At 37.4% G+C, this 26215-nt stretch overlaps 2 protein-coding genes across 2 annotated transcripts in view; both read right to left on the bottom strand.

Annotated features, from left to right (window-relative positions):
- efnb3b (ephrin-B3b) overlaps positions 1–26215 on the bottom strand; it is an 888832-nt gene that overhangs the window by 218849 nt on the left and 643768 nt on the right. The gene's annotated exons all lie outside the window — the stretch shown is intronic.
- Positions 1085–26215, bottom strand: part of dnah2 (dynein, axonemal, heavy chain 2) — a 306887-nt gene continuing 281756 nt past the window's right edge. The window contains exons 82-88 of the mRNA XM_009303124.5: positions 20224–20458; positions 19983–20134; positions 19793–19907; positions 10171–10347; positions 6019–6093; positions 1558–1708; positions 1085–1452 (exon numbers count right to left, since the gene is read on the bottom strand). Of these exons, the coding sequence (XP_009301399.2) occupies positions 1298–1452; positions 1558–1708; positions 6019–6093; positions 10171–10347; positions 19793–19907; positions 19983–20134; positions 20224–20458 (1060 nt within the window). The 3' untranslated portion in view covers positions 1085–1297. The remainder of the gene's footprint in view (positions 1453–1557; positions 1709–6018; positions 6094–10170; positions 10348–19792; positions 19908–19982; positions 20135–20223; positions 20459–26215) is intronic.

The raw sequence follows: 26215 nt of genomic DNA, 5'->3' as shown, positions 1-26215 counted from the left end.
CTTCAAGATGCCCCAACACAAATGGATTTTTTTACAGCATGTACAAGAAAATTAGGAATATAACCTGCAACCCACAGCATCAGGCAAATGGAGAAATCTGATTCTTTTCTGCAAAATGGTTCTGTTGTGCAGTGTTTGTGGTACAAATAACTTACTCTGTAGTTTGTTTACCTAATCACACAATGATAATAGATATGCAAAGTTAGCATTGGATTGATGTAGAGTAGCTGAAGTGCTAAATGAGCTGGCGAAAACCAGAAACATGTAGGCCAGAAAATTGGCTCATTTTGAGTCAGAGTGACTATGGAAAGTTAGTTTTGACTGAGTAGCTTGTAGACCTATGCTTGCATGACATGTGAACCATTTCAGTCTGAACAGGTTTATCAAGTGCTCAAACAAGATCTGGTTCAAATATAAAGATTCATTTGTGAACCTGGCATCACTCTGAAGTATTTCCTTTAAGCTGTGGATCACAGGTAACAATGGTTAGTTTCTAGCACAGACCAACTTATTTACTTCATATTAGTTATCATTTATGCAATCCCTGCTTTCTTTTTTTGTTGTTGGTTACAACTTGCTTACGGTCTATACATTACCCATTGTTTCATAAAAAAGAAAAAAAATTACAGCAGAAAAGTTACCTATCTTACCCTGTTAACAACAAACTTTTTGTGAGTGAACTATTTCTTTGATGTAATTGAGAAGCAGGAACTAGCGACCAAATTTGTGTAGGACCAAAAAAAAAAAAAAAAAAAAAGCTAGTCTTTTGTTGGGATATAATGAATCATCCAAACAGTCCAAAGGAAACATATGATCTAGGTCAAATTTTATAAATTAACAAGGAACAAGGAATTTTCCCTAGAAATAATAATAATAATAAAATAATAATTTTTAAAAATATTCATTGACAACAGACAGACAGACAGACAGACAGACAGAGAGACAGAGAGACAGACAGACAGACAGACAGACAGACAGACAGATAGATAGATAGATAGATAGATAGATAGATAGATAGATAGATAGATAGATAGATAGATAGATAAATTAGTTTTTTTTCTGTATGGATAATCAGCAACATATCTGAATGTGAAACCTCTGAGCTGTTTTATTAAACCTTTTTTCCAATGAATTTACAACACCACAAGTTCATAAAACATCAATTGATAGCACATTTGTGATTGCATATTCAGTTCTCTTTTTAAATCAAATGCAGAAGAGGTAACAAGATCTCAGGATAAAATTAGACAGTTAATCAAGTGTCACTGTAAGTGTGAGTGTGTGTGTGTGTGTGTGTTTAGTTATCAAGGCTCATGAGCAGAGCGGTTCCTCTTTTGATCCAGTGATCATAAGGCACAGCTCCAGACTTCAGATCGACTGCCACCACGAATGACTGACGACCAGAACTGCCCGAGCGCACTGGATAGTAGTAACAGGGACATGAGTACATATCTGCACAGTCACAAACACACACACAAGAAAATCAGTTACTCGGGAAATGTATACAGGAGAGAACATTCAGTAAGACATGGTCGTGTGTGTGGAGTGTGTACTAACTCTTGGCCAATCTCTTGCGGCTCTCCACTGGTTTGAAGTGGATGGTGGGCATTGGGCAGACCAGCTGCATGGGCTCTGCCTCAACCAGACAGGAAGCTTTCTTATCCCAGCCTGCGCCTTCCAGAAACAGACCCTGGATGAGCACTCCATCCTGGAGAAGACAGGGAGAAAAACAAGAGGTCACATGCAAAACAAAAGCATTAAGAGTCTATAAGTGCACATGGGAAATTTACTGTGTGCAAAATGTGCTACACTAGTGTGAGCACAGTGACAGCCAATCAAAATGAACACATTTAAATGGCACATTATAATATGCAAACTCCCTAATTTATCTAAGCATCCATGGAAATTTTGTTTCACAAAGTTATTTGTGCTTTGACGGTCTCCAAGTCAACAGATAAAGTGTTGTAACAGAAGACAGAAAACAGAGGACTGCTGCTGTTTATAAGGGTGAGTCAATTCACACGTATATGAATGTCTCTTGGCTGTTTTCATCTTGCTGGGGTTTTATTTCTATTTTTAGGATGCTGCATTAATATAGTCTCTGTAAACTCCTGCCAGTTTCTGTGAAGTCCTTCTACTGTACATGTTTCTGATCCTAAATCAAAACGTATCTTTTCATCCTGATACAAAAAAGTTATACCTAGTGGGAAAATGTTCTATATAATATTATAATATTAATTAATATGTGGTGGCACGGTGACGCAGTGGGTAGCAATAGTTTCTGGATGCAGCTTTTATGATGCAAGCTGAGATTGCATCACTCAGCGATGCAATGTCAGACACAATGCACTCAATGTAGTGGGTGACGTCACTGTAACGGGTAGGGTTAGGGGTGGGGTTAGGTGAATGCATTAAAAAGCATTGGATGCAGCTCAGATTGCACTGCACCAGGTCTGCATCCAGACCCCTCTCGTGGGTAGGGCTGACTCCTCACAGTAAGAAGGTTGCTGGTTCGAGGTCAGTGGGCATTTCTGTGTGGAGTTTGCATGTTATCCCCGTGTTGGCGTGGGTTGGCTAGGTAAATTGGGTAAGCTAAATTGTTAGTAGTTTATGTGTGTATGTCCTGGTCCTCCAGGTTGGGGGTTGAGGGTTGGTCTTTTGATTCACCTCGTAAAAAAAAATTAGATATTACTACACACCAACATGGGGCGACACATTGGCGCCGTAGGTAGTGCTGTAGCTTCACAGCAAGAAGGTCGCTAGTTCGAGCTTTGGCTGGGTCGGTTGGCATTTCTGTGTGGAGTTTGCATGTTCTCCCTGCGTTCGCGAGGGTTTCCTCCGGGTGCTCCGGTTTCCCCCACAGTTCAAAGACATGCGGTACAGGTGAATTGGGTAGGCTAAATTGTCTGTTGTGTATGAGTGTGTACCGATGTTTTCCAGAAATGGGTTGCAGCTAAAAGGGCATCCGCTGCGTAAAACATGTGCTGAATAAGTTGGTGGTTTGTTTCCGCTGTGGGGAAACCGGATTAAAAAAGGGACTAAGCCGAAAAGAAAATGAATGAAAGAATGAAACACCAACATGATTTGGCCAAATATCAACAACGACATAAACGGCCCAGGAAGTAAGTAATAATATTGAATAAAATAATGCTTCCTAAATTACAGCATTTAAATATCATGTATTTTGCACGTCTGACAAATAAATTGACAATTTATAATTTATAACATTCATCTAACATACATTTAAAAATATATTTTTATAATAATTTTTCAATGATTATTTAAATATTAAATTAAAATAAATAATTTATTAAATTGAAGTTTAATATACAATTCAGATTTTTTCAAAATAATGTTTTAATTTTTTAAAGCATGTATTCAATTTATTAAAATTCACTGTGAATACATTTAGAAATTTAAAAAATGTTTCTCTTTCAAATAAAATAGTTTTTTTAAACTTTTTATTTAAGGTATTTATTTAAGGTACTAGAAATATTCCTCGGAGATTTTGGTCTATATTGACATGACAGCATCACACAGTTGCTGCAGGTTTGTCAGCTGCACGTCCATGATGTACTGTAAATCTTTCGTTCCCCCACATCCCAAAGGTGCTCTATTGGATTGAGATCTGGTGACTGTGGAGGCCATCTGAGTGCAGTAAACTCATTGTCATGTTCAACCAGTCTAAGATGATTTGCACTTTATGACATGGTGTGTTATCAGGGCCAGAGCAAGCTGAACTGACCCTCTAGGCAAAGGACGGTCACGCCCCCCTCAACACGAAAGTGAAAGCTGGTGGTTGGCGAGAGAGCTGACGCCACCTTCTCCATTCTGCTGCCCTAGGTGCCGATTTAACTGAGGGCATGGGTGGTGAGGGTAGTGTCGCGGACACGGCCCTCTCTATTCTGCCGCCCTAGGCGGCCGCCTAGGTCGCCTCTATGCAGCAACAGAAATCGAGACTCATCAGACCAGACAACATTTTTCCAATTTTCTATTGTCCAATTTTGGTGAGCAGGGGCGAACTGGTCATCTGGCAATTCTGGCAAATGCCAGAAGGGCCGGACCATTTTTTAAATGTGGGCCGGTCAGCTATTTTTTTATTTTATTTATTTTTTTCATATGTATTGTTTTTTAAATGTAGGCAGCTTTTATCTCGTGCGAGATGTGAATATTATGATGATGATGGTGATAATAGAAAGAATAACAGTAAATTTTAAGCTTTGGCCCAATCAGCAACAACCGGCTGGTTTCAAGATGGGCCGACCTAATCTGAGGTTACACAGACATAATCAAAATTTGGCAAGAATGTCAAACAGTAAGTGCAACACAAGCTAATTGTCAGAGAAGGACCATAAAAAGGGAAAGGCAGTCAAGTCAGACATTGCCAATTATATAAAATTAACAGAGCTAGTCTCGAAAGGGGGCAGTGCAGTGGCGCAGTAGGTAGTGCTGTCGCCTCACAGCAAGAAAGTCGCTGGTTTGAGCCTCATCTGGGTCAGTTGGTGTTTCTGTGTAGAGTTTGCATGTTCACGTGGGTTTGCTTCTGGTTTCCTTCACAAGTCCAAACACATGCTATAGGTGAACTGGGTGGGCCAATTGGGAATTGGGTAACCCAGTAATAGGTTGCAGCTTTGAGGGCATCCACTGTATAAAACATATGCAGGATAAGTTGGCGATTCCCAGATTAATAAAGGGACTAAGCCGAAAAGAAAATTAATGACATGATTGCATATATAAATGGGTTGTTTTTGTTTCAGTCACATACATTATATGTTTAAATATCTCTTAAATAGGTACTGCTTATATAATTTTACCATCTGTACACAAATATAAGTAGTGAATGTGCGTGTCCTTGGGTGGGGCTGTGTCGGTGTGCCAGGGCTGTCAGGTATGCCAGGGCTGATTTTTAGTCCCAGTCCGCCCCTGTTGGTGAGCCTGTGCGAATTATAGCTTCAGTTTCTTGTGCTTATCTTACAGGAGAGGCACCCGGTGTGGTCTTCTGCTGCTGTAGCCCATCTGCCTCAAGGTTCAACGTGTTGTGTGTTCAGAGGCACTTTTCTGCATACCTCAGTTGTAACGAGTGGTTATTTGAATTCCTGTTGCCTTTCTATCAGCTCAAAAGGTCTGGTAATTCTCCTCTGACCTCTAGTATCAACAAGGCATTTGCTGCCGTTCACTGGATATTTTCTCTTTTTCTGACTATTCTCTGTTAACCCTAGAGATAGTTGTGCGTGAAAATCCCAGTAGATCAGCAGTTTCTGAAATACTCAGACCACCAACATCCATGCCACGTTCAAACTCACTTAAATCCCCTTTCTTCCCTATTCTGATGCTCGGTTTGAACTGCAGCAGATCGTCTTGACCATGTCTACATGTACTGAGTTGCTGCCATGTGATTGGCCGATTAGAAATTTGCATTAACGAGCAGCTGGACAGGTGTACCTAATAAAATGGCCAGTGAGTGTACACAAACACACACACACACACACACACACACACACACACACTTAAATATATATATATATATATATATATATATATATATATATATATATATATATATATATATATATATATATATATATATATATATATATTTAAGTGTGTGCATTAGTCATGAAAATGCCTGACTGTGCTCATAAAATAAAAATTACTGAAAAAAAAACTAAATGTTAGTATAGTGCTTATGGTTGGTTCTTCAGCTTAAGAGAAATGCAACATGGAAATCATACTAAGATGTTTAAAAATGTAAAAATGCAGAATGCTTCCTCTATTAGGATTACAATCAGAAGAGAAAATGCAGTTTGTTCAGTATTACAATCATTATTCCCATAAAGGTCCCCACAAAACATGGAAATGCTAAAATGTGTGTGAAAGAGAGAGAGAGAGAGAGAGAGAGAGAGAGAGAGAGAGAGAGAGAGAGAGAGAGAGAGAGAGAGAGAGAGAGAGAGAGAGAGAGAGATGCAAATGTCAGGTGCATGAGCATGTAGCAGACAGAGGAGGGCAGCAGTTACTCACCTTGGGAGGGAAAAGCAGATTGTTGTCCTCTACTGTGGTGACACTGAACTCCCAGGAAAGAGTGTCTACAGATACCTGCATACACAGCAACAATGCTATCAGTGTCAAAACTCCACACACACACTTACAGTCACAGCACAGCCAAGATGAAGCCACTTCCGCAGTTCTTTTGGCCACCTGTTGGTGTGTGGGCACATCACACATTAGGACATTTGTTTTTCAGTCCATTTGCTGCAGAATTGGCTGCCCCGAAGCGTCACAGGTGTCTCTTGATCATCAGATGCAGCTCATTTTGCCGCTGTGCTCCTGAAGCTATCGAGCAGCAGAGCGAAGTGGGAATTTAGGGGAGCGCTTGAGAACTCCTGTCTGCAGATCCCAGAAGGAACCGAGACTAAATATCATCATCGGGGCATTAGAGAGGTAATGGAGCAGGATTGTGCTGCGTCCCCTGCAGAATGTGAGAGTAAGTGAATGTGAATGCTGTAAGAAAGTGTTTCTGGCAATGTTTCTCTAAATGAATAACAGGCCATAGGCTTACTGTTATTGAAGTCAGTTTAGATAATGCTACTTTAAAAAAATCCTCTTGGGTAGTTTACACTTTTGTTTAGAATAAAATCACACGTCTCTCTGTTTAAACAGTTAGCAAGCTAGCACCAAAATAAACTACAAAGGACAGACTTTAGCTTTTGTTAGATCAGTATGTTCTGTCAATGTCTGTTGGCGTCTGCTGGAAGACATTGACTGACGAAACATGCTGAATTGTGCTTGTCGGGACATAAAGTGACATACTTTAATCTGGTGATTGACTGTTGGCATGTGTCTGTGTGGTGTGTATCTGTGTATTGTATTATTCCTGTCAGAGAATGATGGGAACTTTAGTTTAGTTATACAAACCTGTTGACTCATAGTCATGAATGAGTTGTGTGTCAAGATGTTTTATTATCACTATTATTATTATTATTATTAATTATTATACATTATCAATAATGTATACTAATACACAGTATTCTGTGTATACACAGAATCATTTAAATTATTAAGATTTTATCATTTTATCTGGTGAGCAACCATATATTTTATCTTCACTGACATTGATTAAAACATAATTTGTTAAGTCATATAAGTTCAAAAGTCTTATAATAATTCCCAGTAACTGTCCACAGTTTTTTCACTGAATAATTCAATGAGTGAGTTAAAAGAAATAAAATCTTCTTGAGTTTAGACCACTTAAGCAATTGCTAATGACAGAAAAGCACAATGCATGGAGCATGGTGACACAGGACTTGGTCCCAACACTGTGTTGAGTTTAAAGAAACAAATAAAATTTAGTAACGTTCAACTTGGTATGTCTTATTTGTCAATTTGTTTGTCCTAAATTGTTTGTAAATTCAGCCCAAATAAATTGTTTACAACAGCTTAACTTATAAAAATGTGGCAAAGCTAAGGAATCATCTTTGAATATTTTTTTCAGTGTAGATAAGCAGTTTTTTAATATGTTTTTCTGCATTTGAACATTCTTTAAAATATTTAAGACAATGTAGGTGTAAGTCAGTGTAAGTCAGCAAAATTTATAACACTGTTCTAGTGGTACATATTGTGCCTTTATACAATAAATCAGCTTTCTTTAAATCAGTCTGCTATATAGTGCTAGGGCTACACGGCGGCGCAGTGGGTAGCACGATCACCTCACGGCAATAAAGTCACTGGTTCAAGCCCGGCTGGGTCAATTGGAATTTGTTTGTGGAGGTAGCATGTTTTCCCTATGTGCTATAGGTGAATTGGGCAAGCTAAATTGTCTGTATGTGTATTGCAAGAGCATATGGGTGTATTTTCCCAGTGATGGGTTGCAGCTGGAAGGGCATCTGCTGCTTAAAACATATGCTGGATAAGTTGGCGGTTCATTCCGTAGAAGCGACCCCTGAATAATAAAGGGACTAAGCCAAGAAGAAAATGAATAAATGAATGTATAGTGCTATATAAATAAACACCCAATTGCATAGTTTGTGCAAACATCCATCTGTACTGTCAGATGCTTTCTTGATTGATGTTTTCTCACCACTGTTGGTTTATTTTGCTATTTTAACGATGTGTCATCAGTCAGCCATGATGGAGAGACGCAAGTACACACTGCAACTGAACCGAGTGAAATGTGCATATTTTGCTGACTACAGTGCTGACAATGATCAATTATTGTCATGTTTTAACCTGTACTAATCTGTCAGACTTGAAAAAAAACAGAGTACTAAAGACTGCCAAAAGTTCAAACTAATCAAGCAGAATAGAGACTATTAAAGTCATTATATCAAAATATCTCACCTTTTTCCTGCTTATTCAGTTGTTATCAACATGATTAAGCAGCTTCCACACATTGGTCCATAGTTTACACAGCAAAAATAAGCAGAACAACGTATTCAGTTGTAGGTGATCAGATCCAGAAAGAGCTTATTGCCAAGTGTGCTTGCAAACACAGGGAATTTGTCTTGAAATTAAAGCTGCAAGCGGCATTATGGGGGTTTAAGCATTTAAGGACTTTTAATGCTGATCAAGTCAGAATTTATGGCTGAAATTAAAACACATCCTCAATGGACATAATGTTGATGCACAGGCAAAAAAATGTTATGGTTAAACTATTATATCAATACTAGTCATTAGTCATGCTTATTTAAACATTTGTCATGCTTATTTAAACTTTGTGTAGAAATTTAACCTAAATAAAACCAAATGATTATTGCTAGGCTTTCTTTTGAAATTTATACACGATATTTAGCTTTCGGTGTAATTATTATAATTTCATTAGTTAAATATATGTAATAGCAAGCTTGGAGTAATTCTAATAAGTAACTAAGTAACACTATCCAGTAACTAATAAGTGGTCTTTTGCTGTCATCTAGTGGCTATAATGATCATTTCAAATGAAATGATTCCTGTTGATTAATGTTTTTAACAGTTGTAAATCTCAAACTCCTTTAAATTTTGCGTATTTGTTTAGAATATGTCACCTGTGCTTGAATAACTGAGGTTTTGAAATTTATTTTGGGAGTTACAGGCTTACACCAGGTTAAAATGATTATGACAGGACTGTGCTAATGCCAAAGTACAACATTTTGATAATTATTTATCTAGGCAGTCCAGAGATATGTAAAATACTGGTTATACTGATGAAGTATAGAGTATAACTAGTTTGCAACAATGTATATTAACAATGTAATATAAATAATTTAATAATTTAATAACTACATGCTTGAACCCCTAAATACAGAAAAAACAATTTTTTTCAAATATTTTCCTATATAAATTTTCTACAGCAGGGCTGCTCAACCCTGTTCATGGAGCTCTACCTGCAAAGTTAGCTCCAGCCCTGAACACACCTGAAACTATTAAATAGGACCTGAACAGCACAACAGCATAATTATAGCCAGGTGTGTTTGATTTGTGTTGCAACTGAAATCTGCAGGAAAGTAGATCTCCAGGAACAGGCTTGAGCACCCCTGTCCAATAGGTTTCCCAATACTGGGTTGCTGCTGGAAGAGCATATGCTGCGTAAAACATATGCTGAAAAAAGTTGGTGGTTCATTCCGCCATGGCGACCTCAAAGAAAAATGAATGAATGCATATTTCCTATAGATTATTGTGCAATCGAGAGCTAGTGTTTATAGTACATCTAAGTATCTCTATCATGACCACGCAACTGAGATAATCATGACATAATTGAGAACACTCGATTCCAAAGGTGTCAAACTCAGTTCCTAAAGGTCCGCAGCTCTGCACAGTTTAGTTCCAACCCTAATTAAACACACATTATCAAACTAATTGAGTCCTTCAGACTTGTTTGAAACCTACAGGTAAGTGTTTTGGACCAGGATGGGACTTAAACCGTGCAGGAGTTCCACCTCTGCTTTATTCCAATAAAAACACAATTTATTTATCTAAATGCTCCTCTCAGCAGTATGAGGTGTTACCAGCATTGAGGTATTTCAAACTTCTGTATATAAAACGAAGATCATAAAGAATTTTGCTTTGAGGATGTCAGGACTGTAAGAGGACACTAAAGAGTCTTCACCGCATGTGTTTGACGTGCTGATGCTCTGCTAAGCCTCTGTTAAGCATGTGTGAATATGTATGAGTGTGGTGATGTGTTTGTGCTAGACTCACGTTATTCTGCCGTGCAGAGCTCTGCAGCACAGCGGTGAGGAAGCCCGTAGGGAAGGTAAATCCAGACAGCCAGAAGAGGACAGGAGGGCGAGCAGTTTCCGCCCAGCGAGCAAACTGCTCCACGCGCTGGCACAGGTCCCGCGTCCACGACGCCAAGGGCTTCAGAGACGGGTACGCCTGAGGACGGAGAGCCTCTCATTACTGATGCGTGCTGTAATTAATAACAATCTTACTGTTCTGTCTCTTACAGCATTTGCTCTGTGCAGGAATTTGACATTGCATGAATAAAAGGGCGAAACATCAACTTCAAACGGGACAAAATAGCTTAGTGACATCTATCTCCACTTACAGTAAAGCCTTTCATTCAGTATTGTGTAGTTCAGGCTTCAGACCGCTTTCTGAGAACTGCCTCTCAAGGCCATTGAGAAGGACACAAAAGACGAGTTTCTGGGGGTTTGGATGAGATGCGTTACTGTCTGTCATGAAGAATGTCTTGAGTGATTGAACCGCTGAATATAATATTATAGCTGGACTTGAAAGAGGTTTAAACAAATCTTACATAACCGGTTCAAATAGAGCTATTAAACTAAAACAAATCTGACAGGGCAAAACTGTATGGTGCAATGTTTTCTGCAATTCTTGGGACTGAAGAAATTATTCAGCCTTCAGTGTTATTTTTGGTGTTCAAAGAACAAAGATATTTGGATTTGATATTAAAAAAAGAACGAAAAATCAAACGTGAGCGTGGCTTGTGCCAAAGGAATTAGCATTTCAAACACAGCGACTGCCACACAGCACTAGAAAATACTCATGATTAGTTTCATTTCATGCTGCGCCATAAAAAACCTTTATGCATTTAGGTTCTCGCTGGCATGAAAATGAGAACGTTTTGAGTTATTTCTAGGTGGAATAAATGCTGTTGCTTTTACCTTTTTGAAACTGGGACAACCCAGAGTGATATAAATGAGGATAAAAGGTTTCGATGGCGTATCTGCTGATGTTTTAATCTGATCTGGCACTCAAGAGCTGTAGTTCCCAAACTTTTCCGCCACCCACAGACCAAACGGAAGATATTCATTAAAACCGTGTGCTCTAAATAATCAGTTCAACTCTTGCTTCGAATACACACTGTAGCAGCAAAAAGATGGTATAAAGGTATTTCTAAATTTATCACAGTTATAGGAACAAGTGTTGACTTTCTTAACAAGGCAGGTTGAAAGACACCCAAATTTCAGCAGAGCGAAAAAATAAATAAAAACAAAACATGTTGCATCGCAATCTGCATACTCTACATTCTAAAACAGTATTCAACACAACACTTAGTTTGTAATAATGTGTAGTATGTTAAAATCTACGTCACGGTGGCACAGTAGGTAACACGATCGCCTCACAACAAGAAGGTTGCTGGTTCGAGCCCCGGCTGGGTGAGTTAACATTTCCGCGTGGAGTTCACATGCTTTCCCTGTATTCGCATGAGTTTCCTGTGGGTGCTCCGGTTTCCCCCACAGTTCAAAATCATGTGGTATAAGTGAACTAAATAAACTAAATTGGCCATAGTGTATGTGTGTGAAAGAGTGCAAGGGCATTCACTGCATAAAACATATGCTGGATAAGTTGAAGATAAGTCATAGCGTTGCAGCCACCCCTGATTAATAAAGGGACTAAGCAGAAAAGAAAATGAATGAATGATAAAATCCAACCCAGGCAGGCTCATTATGAATATGTACCCCTGTAAACATTTCTGGAGAGCGTGAAATAGGTGAGTTTTCCAGGAGATTTTTTTCTCGCGAGTACCATTCATAAATTTACCAGAGGCTGCTGTCGACTGAATGACTGACTGACCGATTAACCAATAATCCCATCCACCCCTTTCCCTAAAACCAACCCATAGTGTTTTCAAAAGCACAGATTGACCCTTCCACCGCCTTACCTAAACCCAAGCGACAGTGTTTTCAAAAGCACAGATTGACCCTCCCACCAATGTTTTCAAAAGCAATTCAGAAAAAGAAAAGCCCTTATGGCTGCCTGATTTTTACCACATTTTCAGATCTAACCACATTCTCACCCTGTTATTTACATGTTTATTTTATTATTTGACTTTTGTTTTACCTGCTTTCTGGAAGCGTTATTTGCCAGACTCGAACCTCATCATCGTGGTCAACTGCTCTTTGCATCTCAAGTCCGCTGACAAAGGAGGCGAGCCACTGGGCAAACTGGTAACAGTGGAAAAGCTTTCCACACAGAAGCGGTCAGCTGGTAGTGCGAATAGAAATAGAAGCCATCTGTGGCGTAATACCGCTCCGTAGCTTTATTTTTAAAGGTAAAATGCAGCCATACGTTGCTCTGGCTACATAATTCACGCTCTCCAGAAATGTATACAGGGGTACGTTTTCACGATGAGACTGTGTTAAGAACCAGTATTGTCTTTCTCAAAGGTACCCAACGGACATTTAAAGTGCTTATTCCTGCACATTGTGCACACAACGGCTAACACTTGCCAAAACACACTGTACAAGAACTTCATTATGGCTACAAAAAAGGCTGTCGAAAACCACAAACATGGCAGACGTGTGAGACCAACAGTACTTCAATATAAAGTATAGTACCTAAAAAAAAAAAAAAAACTGATTTATACTTTTGGATTCATGAGTTTAACTCTTAATTAGCTTTTTTGAAAGGCAAATTAGAATCGTGTTAGCAATTAAAATAAGTATAAACAATTTGAAGAAACTTTTTTTCTAATAATGAAATGAGAAAAAACTAACCCATATGCTTGTATAAACAAGTAAATGAGATAATATGTGTTACAAAATTGCACAATTTTATTACATACAATATACGTTCTTACACAAGCCAAAATTATGCAAAAACATTTAAAAAATAAATTTCAATGAAATTATACATAGTTAGAAAAAAGTCTTGAGATATAAAGGCCCAATCCCAATTCTACCCCTTAGCCCTATCCCCCTTGTTTTGCGGGTTCATGTTAAGGGGTAGGGGTGTCCCAATTCTCTTTAGCTTGAAGGCGTAGGACTGAAGCCTAATTTTTTTACTTTTGCCTGGCACCGCATCACGCACGTCCGCTGACTGCGCGTGCACCTCCCGAAACGGACGAGGCTTTTATACTCGATGTGTTCTCCGTTGTCATGTTCTCTAAAACCGTTAAATCTGACCGTAAAATCAGATTGATAAACAGAAAGTTTCCAGGACTATGTCATATTGTTCACATTTTTTTTATTGTTTTTAATTATTTTAAAGATTATAAAGATTTTTATAACCATTCAAGTTTTTAATATCAAACTTTAATGCATTACTTGCTTCTGTTCATATCTCAGACAGTTCTATCTATTAAAGTTAATTCAAATATTAATCACAACAGGACATGGATTGCTCTACAGATATTTTTTTATTATAGAAAGAATAAACAATTATAACCAATAAAGACCAAAAAACAGGGCATCAGTATGTTGTAAACCGATAGGTTCAAATATTCTTTTTCAGCTATCAAATAAATAATTTGTTCCTTAATTATAGTTTTGTAACTATTCAATTATTTAAAATTGAAAATTAATTGTGAAAAAACAGATTTCTGTGATTAAATAATCTGTTTTGGCTTTAACTTTGCCTCAGGTTTTTCTAAACTTTTCCAAAAACTTTCCTCCTTTCCCACTGCTGTTTCAATTTCTAGCTAAGAATTTTTTGCCATCTGGTTATCCCTATGATCACACATGCATGGATCATAAAGATGTCTGTACAGTTGTGCCTATTGTAGACAAAATTTCTTTAAAATGATTCATTATTTAACTCAAATTAAACGCGGCGCTGCGTAACCTGTTCAATTGAGTAACCTGTTCAAAATTTTGCGTTTCATCAGCCGAAATCATGTCGTGCGCACCCAAAGCAAACCTCCACAAACAACATGAGAACGTCACATTTGGCTCGCGCACTCAAACCAACTAGCAGACACGTCAAGTATAAACAAAGTTTGAAGAGAATGGCTAGATAGCCATTAAAACAGAGATTTTTCAGGACCACACTCGAAACCAAGATGTATGAAAATTCCCCAAAATACACCTGCTACAACAGCTGTTTTTATGACAAACAAGCATATGTTTTAATACATTCATAACGGCGTTAGGGTTTTACCGTCATGTAAAAAAAAAAAGCTAAAATAAAAACTGCTAAATTTCGCTATCTATAATCCCTAATAATAACTCCTGTATAGCAGTCCGACAATTTTGCAGATATCTGATGTTTGTCACTGGTCTCCTGGTCGGAACAAATCCCATTGCAACGCAGCTAGTTTCTCCTCAATGTTTTCCAATTTACGGTCTAAAGTCACAGTCTGAGTACCAACAACCCTGCTCACCACTTTCAACCCACCCGGCCAGCTTGGTGGGGTTTTGAGCCACACTGACCGCTTTTACCAGTTGTCTATCCCCAGGGGGCCCGCCTAAGCCCATCAGCAAAAACTCTGTTATCAAAGTTAATAGATAAATAAATTAATCTTCAAATAAATAAATAGATATCTTCAATATCTTCCAGGGACAGGTGCACAACGCACTATTCTCCGACCGGTCCATCATGTATCCAGCTGCGAACATCCCCACAGGACAGTTGGGTTACCCCGAACCCAAACTTCTTGTCGAGAAGATTCAATTGCTGTCAATTGCGTTCAGAGACTAGTTGGTCCATAATCAAATCCATAATTCCTTATTGTTTTTGTAGAGCAGGGCAAGAAGAGCTTCAGAGATAGAACATAGCCTCATGATATTGTTGACTTCAGTGATTTCCTAAAAGAAATACTGTACCAAAAAATAACACAAAATACCGTCTGATCTCATATGAAGCAAGAGCCTGCGATGACATATGATGACTTGTGCAGGTGTTGTAGTGCTTTCCCATTTCTTAGTGGTAAAATTTCAAGCCCTTCCCCTTCACACTCTGTTTCAAGGGCCAAAGGAAAGGGGTGGCGTACAAAAATAGAATCGGGATTGGGCCAAAGTCACGCTGTGTACTTTACCATCACAATTCGAAGTCATAAATCTGCCGTTAATACAAATAAACTTACAATTACTGTAAAATCTCTTACAATTACCATTTTTAAATTTATTTTATATTATTCACTTTTCACTTAGCAGTGTACTTCTATAGTTGGAAAACCACTCATCTCAGTTCAACACAAAAAAAAAAGAACACCAAATGCAATAAATGGTGTGAGTGTTATCTTTTGAGAGCCTTTAAGGTCACAACAACAATGTCAGAGGGACACACAAGGCCTGATGGTTGATGCCTCCACCACAGCAGAGCAAAAAAAAGAAGATAAGATGGGTGGAAAAAGAGTAATGATGAGAGAAGAGGAGCAGAGAGAGTCAACGGCAAATGAAAGTCATACATCTCAGCAGAAATACAAGGAGTCACTGCCAAAATATAACACTGGACAGAGACAGAAGGACTGTGCGTTCAGTGTTAAAGATAGGCTGATAGATGAAGAGAGAAGGAAAGAGAGAATGAGAAAGACAGTAATGAGGCAGTGCAGACGGCAGAAGGACAGTCCCAGCTGGAGAGCAAGTCTTAATGGATGCTCTCCACTTATTTCGCAAAAAAGATGGAGGAAGAGACAGAATAGAGGGATAAATGGATCGGCGTTTGGATCGGTATATAGGCCATACTCTTACAGAAGATCTTCAAGTAAACATGCTTATGTTTATTCAGCTTATCTGAGTTCAATTACCCTTAGCAATGAACCCAAAAGCTCCACACATACACATCTATATTAGTATAATAAGGCTGTACTGTATCCCTCAAGGTCTAACACACACACACACACTGCCCTTGCTGACCTAAACACACACACACACACACACACACACACACACACACACACAAACACACAAACACACACACACACACACACACACACACACACACACACACACACACACACACACACACGCGGGCATTAGTAATGGTAGGCCTGGGCCTTCTCGACATGAATCAAGCGGCTCTCGTTTAATAACACACAAGCAGAGTGTTTCAACCCAAGGTGAGTGTGTGTTTAATCCTCTAAATGTTGTTGTGTTCACCTCATCCGTCACTGAGCGATCCTCTCAAGCGTTCATTCACACACTCCTGCTGCTCTCCGCTGAACACACACCTCTGACCTCACAGCCCACTTTCACACACTCACACCGAGCTGTATTACAACTACAACATGACCCGGTGTGTGTGTGATTCATAGAGTTATAAGCACTGTTCCAGAAAGCAGTGGAACGCTTACCTAGATAGTGTTTCAAAGAGAGCTGACTGAGCACATGTCATAATCTAAGAGAAGTCAAATACACTTCGGCTAAAAAGAAATTCAGGTTTGCTATCGCAGAAATAAATAGAATACATTCAAATAAAAAAATAGAAACATTTATTTCTAGAAACATTTAACAACGTTATGGTTAACAGTACTTTTTATCAAATGCTCAAGCCATCAGGCAGGCATTACAGAAGCCTGAGGAGCAAACCAATGCACTTTTTATCCTGTCATTATAAGACTTTTAAATAATACCATATCTTAAACACTATTGATAGCTAGTATGAAATAATAAATTAATAAATAGTTAAACTAGTATAAATTGTTAACATTACAACTATTATAACAAATGGTGAATTAGGTATTTAAGTATTAATTTATTCTCTTCAGAGATTTTTTAAAATGGGTTATATTTTTTACAACTATATTTTTATATATTTATGAAATTATAAAAGCTTATTTATTATGTTAGGATTTTATAGTGTTTGATGTATTTTAAGTTCTTGTTGGGTCTGATGCAACGTAATTTCAGTCTGCATCACAATTTTTTTGTGATGTTTTGAATGACAAAATAAAGGAAACTGAAACTGACTGAGTTGAACTTAATTCTTCATTATAAGAAACTTAAAATAACTACTAATTGAATGCAAATCAAACTTTAGAGTGGAAATAATACAACAGGCTACATTTGGGCAGTCAGTGAAAATCTAATTGACATCTAAGAAAAGCCCCAACCTAGACTAGTCAAATACACAGGCAGGAACGACAAAGGCTGTTTCTCCATATGCGCTCTTCAGCAATCTTTTGTCCTTGTATTATCGTGTAACGTCATCATCAACCGTCAAAGTTCAGTTCCAAAACTCAAGACTGCAAGAACTTGTGTTCTTGGTAACGAAGATGCACCAATGCAGACTTGAGCACCGAACTCATTTTAGAAGTCCCAGAAGTCACTGCGACTGAATAAAGAAGGTGGGAAGTGCAGCATTTTATATAGGTTTATTATTAAAGTTCAGAGATAAAACTTACCATGATAATCTTTATAAAGGCATAAACACATTAAGGGTGTTTATTTGCTGAAATTCGTATTTAAATCAGTTTTATTTGTATTGTACAAAGTATATTTGTAAGTTTTTTGTGCATGTTATGTATAGAAAAGGGAAAAGAAAAATAAATCGTTGTATGTATGCCTCAATATTTAATTAGTTTTCTGCTTAAAACATGTGAAGGTCATGTGACCGTCAGGAAGAAAGCAGCATATCATTTCTCACAGGACGCGTTTTCTGTACTCACAGTCATCTGGCAAGACCGGTCTTCACATGAACACAAGTCCATTCTCTGTGTTCATGGAATTGAGAAACAGCCATAGTCTGTCTAATCTGTGCATTTAAATTTTGTATTAGATTTTGACTGACAGCCCCAATTCAGCACTGTTTTATACAAGATGTCTATGTTTAGACATCTATTAAACAAAATCTATTGATGGGATATGTTCACTTGTCAGTAAGGATGGAAGAAGAGACAATATATCTAGATAGATGCAACGTATGATACAATATATCAAAGATTTGTCATTAACCATACATCCACTAAATTAGATGTGCTATTTCTGTGACACCCCATTGTAAAAGCTCAGTAAGAATGACTATTGGAGTGTTGTTTATTGAGCTCTATTCTCTCTTTATTTATATGAATGCACAGATCCTGACATTTGGGGGCTAATTCCAATGCAATGCAGTTTGTATGCAAAATTCATAACAATAGCCCCTTTTACACATACAAACTTTTGCGGAAAATTACCGGCAATTTCCCAGAAAGGGATCATGTGTGAACAGGCCCTTTTCAAAAAATACTGGTAAATTCGTTCCAGCTATTTTCAAAAAAGAGAAGTTGTAACATTACCGATAATTTCCCAGTATGCTGCCAGAAAATTGCCAGAAAAAGCGCATTCACGTTTAGAACATGCTAATGTGAGACGTCTATTCCGACCAATCAGACAAATCCACATTTGAGTTGTTTATGATAATAATCTGCTTTAAATCTTTCTCCAGACACATTTAGCTGATGCTTGACAATCAGGTAACATTTCTATGTCCCTTCTTAGTGCCAACTGTGGAAAAAAAGATGGATAAAATGCTTATGATATACCGCTGTTGATTTACCTGTGTGACGCTTGTGCATGTGAAGGAGCTCTCCCGTGAGTCAGATTTGAGTAGCCTACAACACTGGCAGTCTTTCATTTTAAAAAGTATCTCACAAGCAGCAGCACAAATTCAAATGTACATCTTCTTATGCGAAAGTGTTCCTCCATATCTTTTCAACAATGTTGTTCACAACATACATTATTTAGTCCATCTCAGGGACAAAAGCAGCTACATGAACGTTAAAGTTTTAAAGAAACTAAAACTATTAAACAAAACAAAAAAAAGACGGACCCACTTCATGTTTAGTTCAATGCCGGCCATTTAGAGCTCATTTTTGATTAATGATGTCAGAATTTACCGGTATTTTGGAATGTATGTGTGAATAGTCCTTTCCGTAAAAATTCTGGAACTACCTTGCCTTTGTAAACAGCACATACTTAAATGTACCGGTAAATTTGTTCCAGAAATATTTACTGGGATTACAACGTGAAAGGGTCTAATATTGACTAAAACAACAACAACAACAGGCTCATTTTAAATGTGTACTCGAGCATACATATTTGTGCATCTGCAAAAACTTCCTTTAACACACAACGTTTGTCGTTTCATAGTAAAATGAATGCTACAGGGCTGTATAAAGCCAACAACTTTGGCTATGATATTTACAGGAACACATTAATAATGAATGATTATTTTCTTAACAGTGTCTGTGATTTGTAATCGAATACATTTGCCTCACAACTTTTCCAGTGTGGTCAGTTTGCTCGGTAGCTCACCTTGTACAGTGTGATGCCGAGCTCTCGAGTTTGAGTCTGGTGAAGTTCCACAAACAAGATATAAGCAATGTAAAATCAAAGAAAAACTACACAGTCGAAGTAGACTTTTCTCTGCTTCTAAAAACACTATTGGTTGAGTTAAGGAAAGTGATTCATCAGGTGATTTGTATGACAAGCCTGCCTGTTTGTGGACAAGTACAAGAAGTTTGTGTATCTGAAACGTACAACAAAAGGAACTTCAAGTAATGTATTGCAGATTGACAAAAATGTAGACAGCGCCCTCTAGTGGATTTGTAATCTGAAATGTGCAACAAAGCATACTGCATTTCACAATAATGTAGGCTAAGACATATTTATTATACATAAAAAAAAACAATTCCAGTGCAGCTCATTTTCCTTACCTTCTCCCACAGAGGAGGAACACGGGCATCATGGATACAGTTAAAAGTCTCCTCTAGACTGCTGGACATCACAACCAGACCTTTAATGCCCTTCTCCAGCTCTAAGAGAGACAATCTACTCAAACAAATACACCACAGTTAGCATATTAATATTCACCTCCACATATGACTCTCTCGCACAAACACAGACCTGATGGTGTGCAGCAGTGTGTTGTATCTCTGGATCTCCTGCAGCAAAACCACATTCAGAGGTGAAACATCATCCTTTAGCAACTTCCTAGTGCCTTCATAGTCAATCTCAGCAGGGATCTTTTGCAGAACATCAGCAGAAAGTTCCAGCACCTAAACACACACACAGTCAAAAATGCCTACACAAGATTTGTGAATTGCAATTATAAGAACAGTAAACCCAATATTTGTTTTAAAGGCACCTTGTCTTCTCTGCTGGCTCCAGCGCTGGTGGTGTCTGTGCTGGTGACCTGCGGCTGGAGAGACAGCAATGTGTGGAACAGGGTTCGAGCCTCCGTGATCTGGCTGGCAATGTCAGCATTAGGGTGCTGTCCGAAAAGTTCTGGGTGCTCTAGTGCAGGCAGCTGACTGATGTAGTCCACATATGAGGATTGAGGTCCATCACGAGGAACATAGTAGGAGACCAAGGAGGAGACCCTATGTGCACACAAATAAACAGCTTTTCTAAAAACACATCTTTGGGCTTGTGGACACTGAGATGGTATTTTTGCAACCCAAGCTCATTCTGGAAACGTAGCCCCGCAGACGTTTCTGGAGACCGCGATTTACGTGGCCGGAGGTACGTAAAGGCCGCGTTTGTTTTTTTTTTCGAGCGAACGCTGCGGGGCGGTGTGGCGCCGCTCCGCCCCTCCTCTCCTATATGGGGCGTCTGCAGACTTGGATCAAGGCAGTTTTACGACCAAGGCAGTTTTACGCCCCACAGCTTTACGCCCCTGTTGTTCCTAATGCGTTCAGTAGGGGGGGATGAAAGATACATGACCACATAATACATTTGAAGTCAACGCTCCCAGATTATTAAATGTCCTGTTAATAAATATATATAATTTTAATTAGATTACGCTAAATATGAACGCTAGATTAATGTATCATAAAGTTAGTTATAAACTCACTCAAAAAGATGCAGAATTGATAAACTCACCAAATAATTCCAGATTTGCAAAAGCTCTATTGCAAATTAATTTAGATTCATTTAATTAAAAAAATTAAAAACACAAATTGTTGGATACTGTAATGGTTAATTGTAGCCTAGCTGTACGTTTTCATATAGAGATTTGGATTTGTTGTATTGTTTATATATAAATTTGCATTTTGAAAATAACAAAATGATAACCAAACAATACAGTGTAATATGGAGAAATGATATGCTTTGATAAGAATGCAGAGGTATTGTTACAATACATATTATGAAAAAATAAGGGATAAACAATATGATTGCATGTGCAGTGCAAACTTCATTGGTAATATATAAAATGTACTGTATAGCTATATGAACAAAAATGAGTAGACCATTTATAATTGTGAGTTTCTATATACATTTATAGATATATAATAGTTTAATTGTTTAAACTAGAACAGGATTGTATTATATTGATTGTAATTGAAAGCAATGCAATTTTTAAATTTAAAATAAAATCAATTAAATTTTCAGATCTGTTTAGATTTATTTCAATATTTAAAAAAAGTCAAATTTGGAGGAATAATGTAGTGAAGTTGAAGTGTAGATTTGGCTGACAACCCAGACCTAGCAAGTGTATTGTCTAATCTATGAGAAAATATATATCTTTAAACAATTATAAAATATATAACAATTACTCCCTTGCTGAGACAAAAATGTGAAATAAAATTAGCCTACATAACACACTTTCTTATGTAGGTTAATGTTCTTTTACTCTTTTGTTGATGTAGAACATGTAGCTGGCCTGCACATAGTTAAAACGCAATCAGTTTGTCCGCCTAGCTCACAGCATTGCTGCGGGATCGAGTCCGGGGAACAGCGGGTTCCGGAAATCAGGTAAGACGAAAAACGGAATCCGAAAAATAAGGGCGAGAACGCGGCGGGATCCGAAAACGCGGTCGAAATCGAAGACGGGGGCTTTTGCTTTTTTTTTTTTTTTTTCGATCAGGCGGCTTTTCGCGCGAGAACGGCGCGGGCGCGAACGCTGCGCGCTCCCGAGAGGCGCCCGCCCGAGATGCGAAAAAGCGTGCACAGCGGCCTCTCGCGGATCCGCGAAAACAAAAAAAACGCTCGAATACGTACCTCCCGGGACGTAAATCGCGGTCCGCAGAAACGTCCGCGGGGCTACGTTTCCACAATGAGCCCGGGTTGTATTTTTGATATGGAAAAGATGCAAAATTGCATTTTAATAGGAAACAAAGCATGCATGAATCTCTTCGGTAATGCTTAAACAGAAGGTCCATTAGTAAATGCATTAACTAATGTTAACTAACAGTGAGCAATATTTCTTAAAGCATTTATTTTTCATTCTTTCAGATAATAAACACTGCTTTACACTTTTAAGATTTACTAATACTAATTACTATGCGTTATTATAATTAATAATACAGTTTATGATTATTATAATGTAGTAATTACAATTAATATAGCATAGCAAGTCAAATTAATACAAACTTCATAATTGTTTTGTGTTAATTCTTTAGTTTTCATTCATTCATTTTTCTTCGGCTTATTCTCTTTATTCATCAGGGGTAACCACAGTGGAGTGAACTGCCAAGTTATTCAGCATATGTTTTACGCAGCGGATGCCCTTCCAGCTGCAACCTAGTACTGGGAAACACCAATACACTCTCACATTCACACACATACAGTACACTACAGACAATTTAGTTCATCCAATTCATCTATAGCACATCTGTTTGGACAGTAAGGGAAACCGGAGCAGCCTGAGGAAACTCACGCAAACACGGAGAGAAAATATAAACCACAGACATAAATGCCAACTGACCCAGTCGGGACTCAAACCAGCAATCTTCTTGCTGTGAGGCGACAGTGCTAACCACTGAGCCATCGTGTCAGCTTATTTAGTTTTCTAAAAAGTCAATTAAGGTTACTATTATTATTATTATTATTACACATATTATTTAATTAGGCTGAGGTAGTGTTGTTTAATTGTTTGGATGCTGGCTAATTTACATTTGACTCTGGACAATAAATAGTTCATAAGCAAAGAAAATATCTGCAGTGTTTTTTATTAATCAGAACTAAAACTAGCATTTTTTTTTCTTTAGCAAAATAAATCTGAAATTAAATACATTATAAAGTATTATACAGTATATCATTTTAAAAATAAGTATGCATACCAAAAAATACAGTTTAAGGCAAAAAATGTTAGCATTTCTCAAGTAATATTTAATAAAGCAAGGACATTTTCACAGTACTTCTGAGAATAGAGAGTGCACTATTATGGAAAAAGTGTCATTTCTTTCATTTTACATGAAAAAAAGTTTATTTATTATTTGTTAGACAAATTTATTAATATCATTATACAATTCAGCACAATTCACATTTACTTATATAGCACTTATACAATGTAGATTGTGTCAAAGCAACTTAACAGATTATAGGAAATTATAACAGTGTCAGTTCAGTTTTTAGAGTAGAAGTTCCGTTTAGTTCAGTTCAGTGTGGTTTAATTTTCACTGCTGAAAGTCCAAACACTGAAGAGCAAATCCATCAATGCGAAGCACCACAAGTCCCAATTACTAGCCCCCTTAAGCAATATTTTTTTGATTGTCTACTACAGAACAAACCACAGTTAACTTGTCGACTTGACAATGACTTGCCTAATTACTTTAACTTGCCTATTTAACCTAATTAACCTAGTTAATCCTTTAAATTACTTTAAGCTTAATATTAGTATCCTGAAAAATATCTAGTAAAGCAAAATTAAAACTAGTAAGATTAGAAATGTGTTGAAAAAAATCTTTTTTACATGAATAATCTAATAATACCGTTTCCATTTTAGTTGTCAACTACATAAATAAGTTTAAATTGAAGAACAGCTTTTACAGAAATATTATAGTCAAGTTAAAATATTAAGAATTACTTTTATAGTATACAAAGAATACTGAAATATTGTAGATTTGTACATGTTATCCCAGCCTTTTGTTTTGTACTGGAATAAATAGTTTGTGTATATGGTATATAAAAATGTACATCAAAATAAACAATGTGTAGAAAAAAAAGAAATTACAAATATGCACAGTAATACATACTAAATAGTGTAGGTCTACTGCTCATAAAAATCTACATAATATGCTAAGCCTTCTACAGGCTGATGAAAGAATTTCTCATTTCAAAAATATCCCCAAAATATCATATTCTTAAACTATAATCTAGAGTTCACTGAAAGTACCTACACTGTTTAACACTAAACTTCACAGATCCTGTAATTACCTGCAATTTCTGTTTCACCCACCAAGTCAAGCAATCCAAGCCATTTCCTTGCTACAACTGCCTAAAACTTCAGAGCTGCCTGCGCTGTGCACTCAAGTCACCATGGAGGCGCTGATTGAAGGTAATTATAGGATGTGGTTGCTATAGTAACAGATGCTCTATGTGTGTATGCGGTGTTGCTTGGTCCTGAAAGACCAGCAGACACAGAGGAACTGGAGCATACTGAACTCCACACAGTGTGAGATTCAGCGCTCGGCCCCATGGGGGAGCTGTTGGTCTGTGCTAGATCAGCACTGTGGCTGAAGACTGAAGAAGAGGACACACTGAATCCTCACAGCAGGGCAGAGAGGGGTGTCAGGGATCAAAGGGTGAGTGTGTGTGATGGCTTGACATATATTCAATGCAAAGTTTGTGTGTGAGCGAGTAATGAGAAGATCTGTCCGCGAGAGTGTGTGTGCGATTTGCCTTTGCTTTTGCAACTAGACAGAAAATTTCACCATATGGGGACGCTCTGTTTCTTCATAATGTTCAATGACTGGGACTTTGAGTGACGGTCATACAAATATTAAAGTTACTGTACTGGTTTATAGCTGAGTGGAAAATATATTACATATTCTGCACTCTATAAAGTAAAGGTGCCAGGAAGAACCAAAAGGGTTAGTGATGATATAAAACAGAGATGCCCAAACTTTTTCTTATTATAGGGCAAAAATGAACCTTGATTGAGGGCTGTGGGCAGAATATATACCACATATGTAATATATCCTGGCTGACATAATATGTATTTATTCCAAACTATATTATATTACAGTTTTTCTCAGTCGCTTTGGTGCATTTCTCACAACACTATTTACATTTGCACAACAGTTAATGTACAAACTGCAAAACCAAACTGATAACTTGCAAAAGCGTGTCACTTGCTCAAAATGGATAGGTTGTTCCTCAAAAGCAAGTATATATGTCAATGAAAGTGTCCTGACACCATTGTTTATGAATAAGATAGTCAAATGGCCTTGTCATGTTTTCATTATGACAGTTTATTCTGTAAGTTTTTTCCCCAATGTAAAAAATTCTGATTTTGATGACACTTCCTGAAAATTCTCAAGCACTACAGTATATACTATTTGCACAGCCATTTGAAAACTACAGTAAAGTTAGACATCACTGCATTCAGTGAGGTACCTGAGTACAAGACACTGAATATGTATGTTTGACATTTGTACTGCATTTGCTCTTAGCAATTCTAATTTATTCACAGCATTGTGCAAAAGAATAAACACACCCTTATTTACAACAAACACAGTTTGCGCATTGTAAAAAAAATATTGCAGAACATATTGGAACTGAAACTATAACGTACACAGGTCTGTGAATCATTCATGAAATTGTTTAATTTAGAAGAAATTTTCAGGAGATAAAAAAAGTAAAATTTTTATCAAATTTGTCTAGTTCAACATTTTTGTATGTAATGACTCAAGTAATGACATGACTATTAGTTTTATATGGAATGACTATTTAGCATTCACAAGCGTAGCTAATATTGACTTACATGACATAAGCAAATTATAATGTTATAAAACAGCAGAGAGTTGTATGTAAGCAATTGATGCATGTCCAAAAGCATTTGCAATTTATTGGAAGGAATGAGAAACTGCTACTATGATGTGCACAAAAAACTTATTGTTTTTAGAAATGCATTAACTGTTGTGCAAATGTAAACAGTGTTGTGAGAAATGCACCAAAGCGACCAAGAAAAACTGTAAATTTATCATGCATAATTACCTAATTTGTAGAAAACAGAGAAAACATAAACATTCCTAATAATAAGACAATGGAGTTCTGGAGCTGAATACACTAGTCGAGGCTTTGTTTTGATTTACCGCCAATGACTTGTGCATTGTCCTCTATCTGCCAAGTGAGAGTATTTACATTTTAAAAGTCTGGTTCATTGAAACTTTTTAAATTATGTTGGATTTTTT

Source organism: Danio rerio, chromosome 7 (assembly GCF_049306965.1).
Source record: "Danio rerio strain Tuebingen ecotype United States chromosome 7, GRCz12tu, whole genome shotgun sequence".
Classification (NCBI taxonomy): Eukaryota; Metazoa; Chordata; class Actinopteri; order Cypriniformes; family Danionidae; genus Danio; species Danio rerio.
This window is presented reverse-complemented; position numbering and strand designations above follow the sequence as displayed.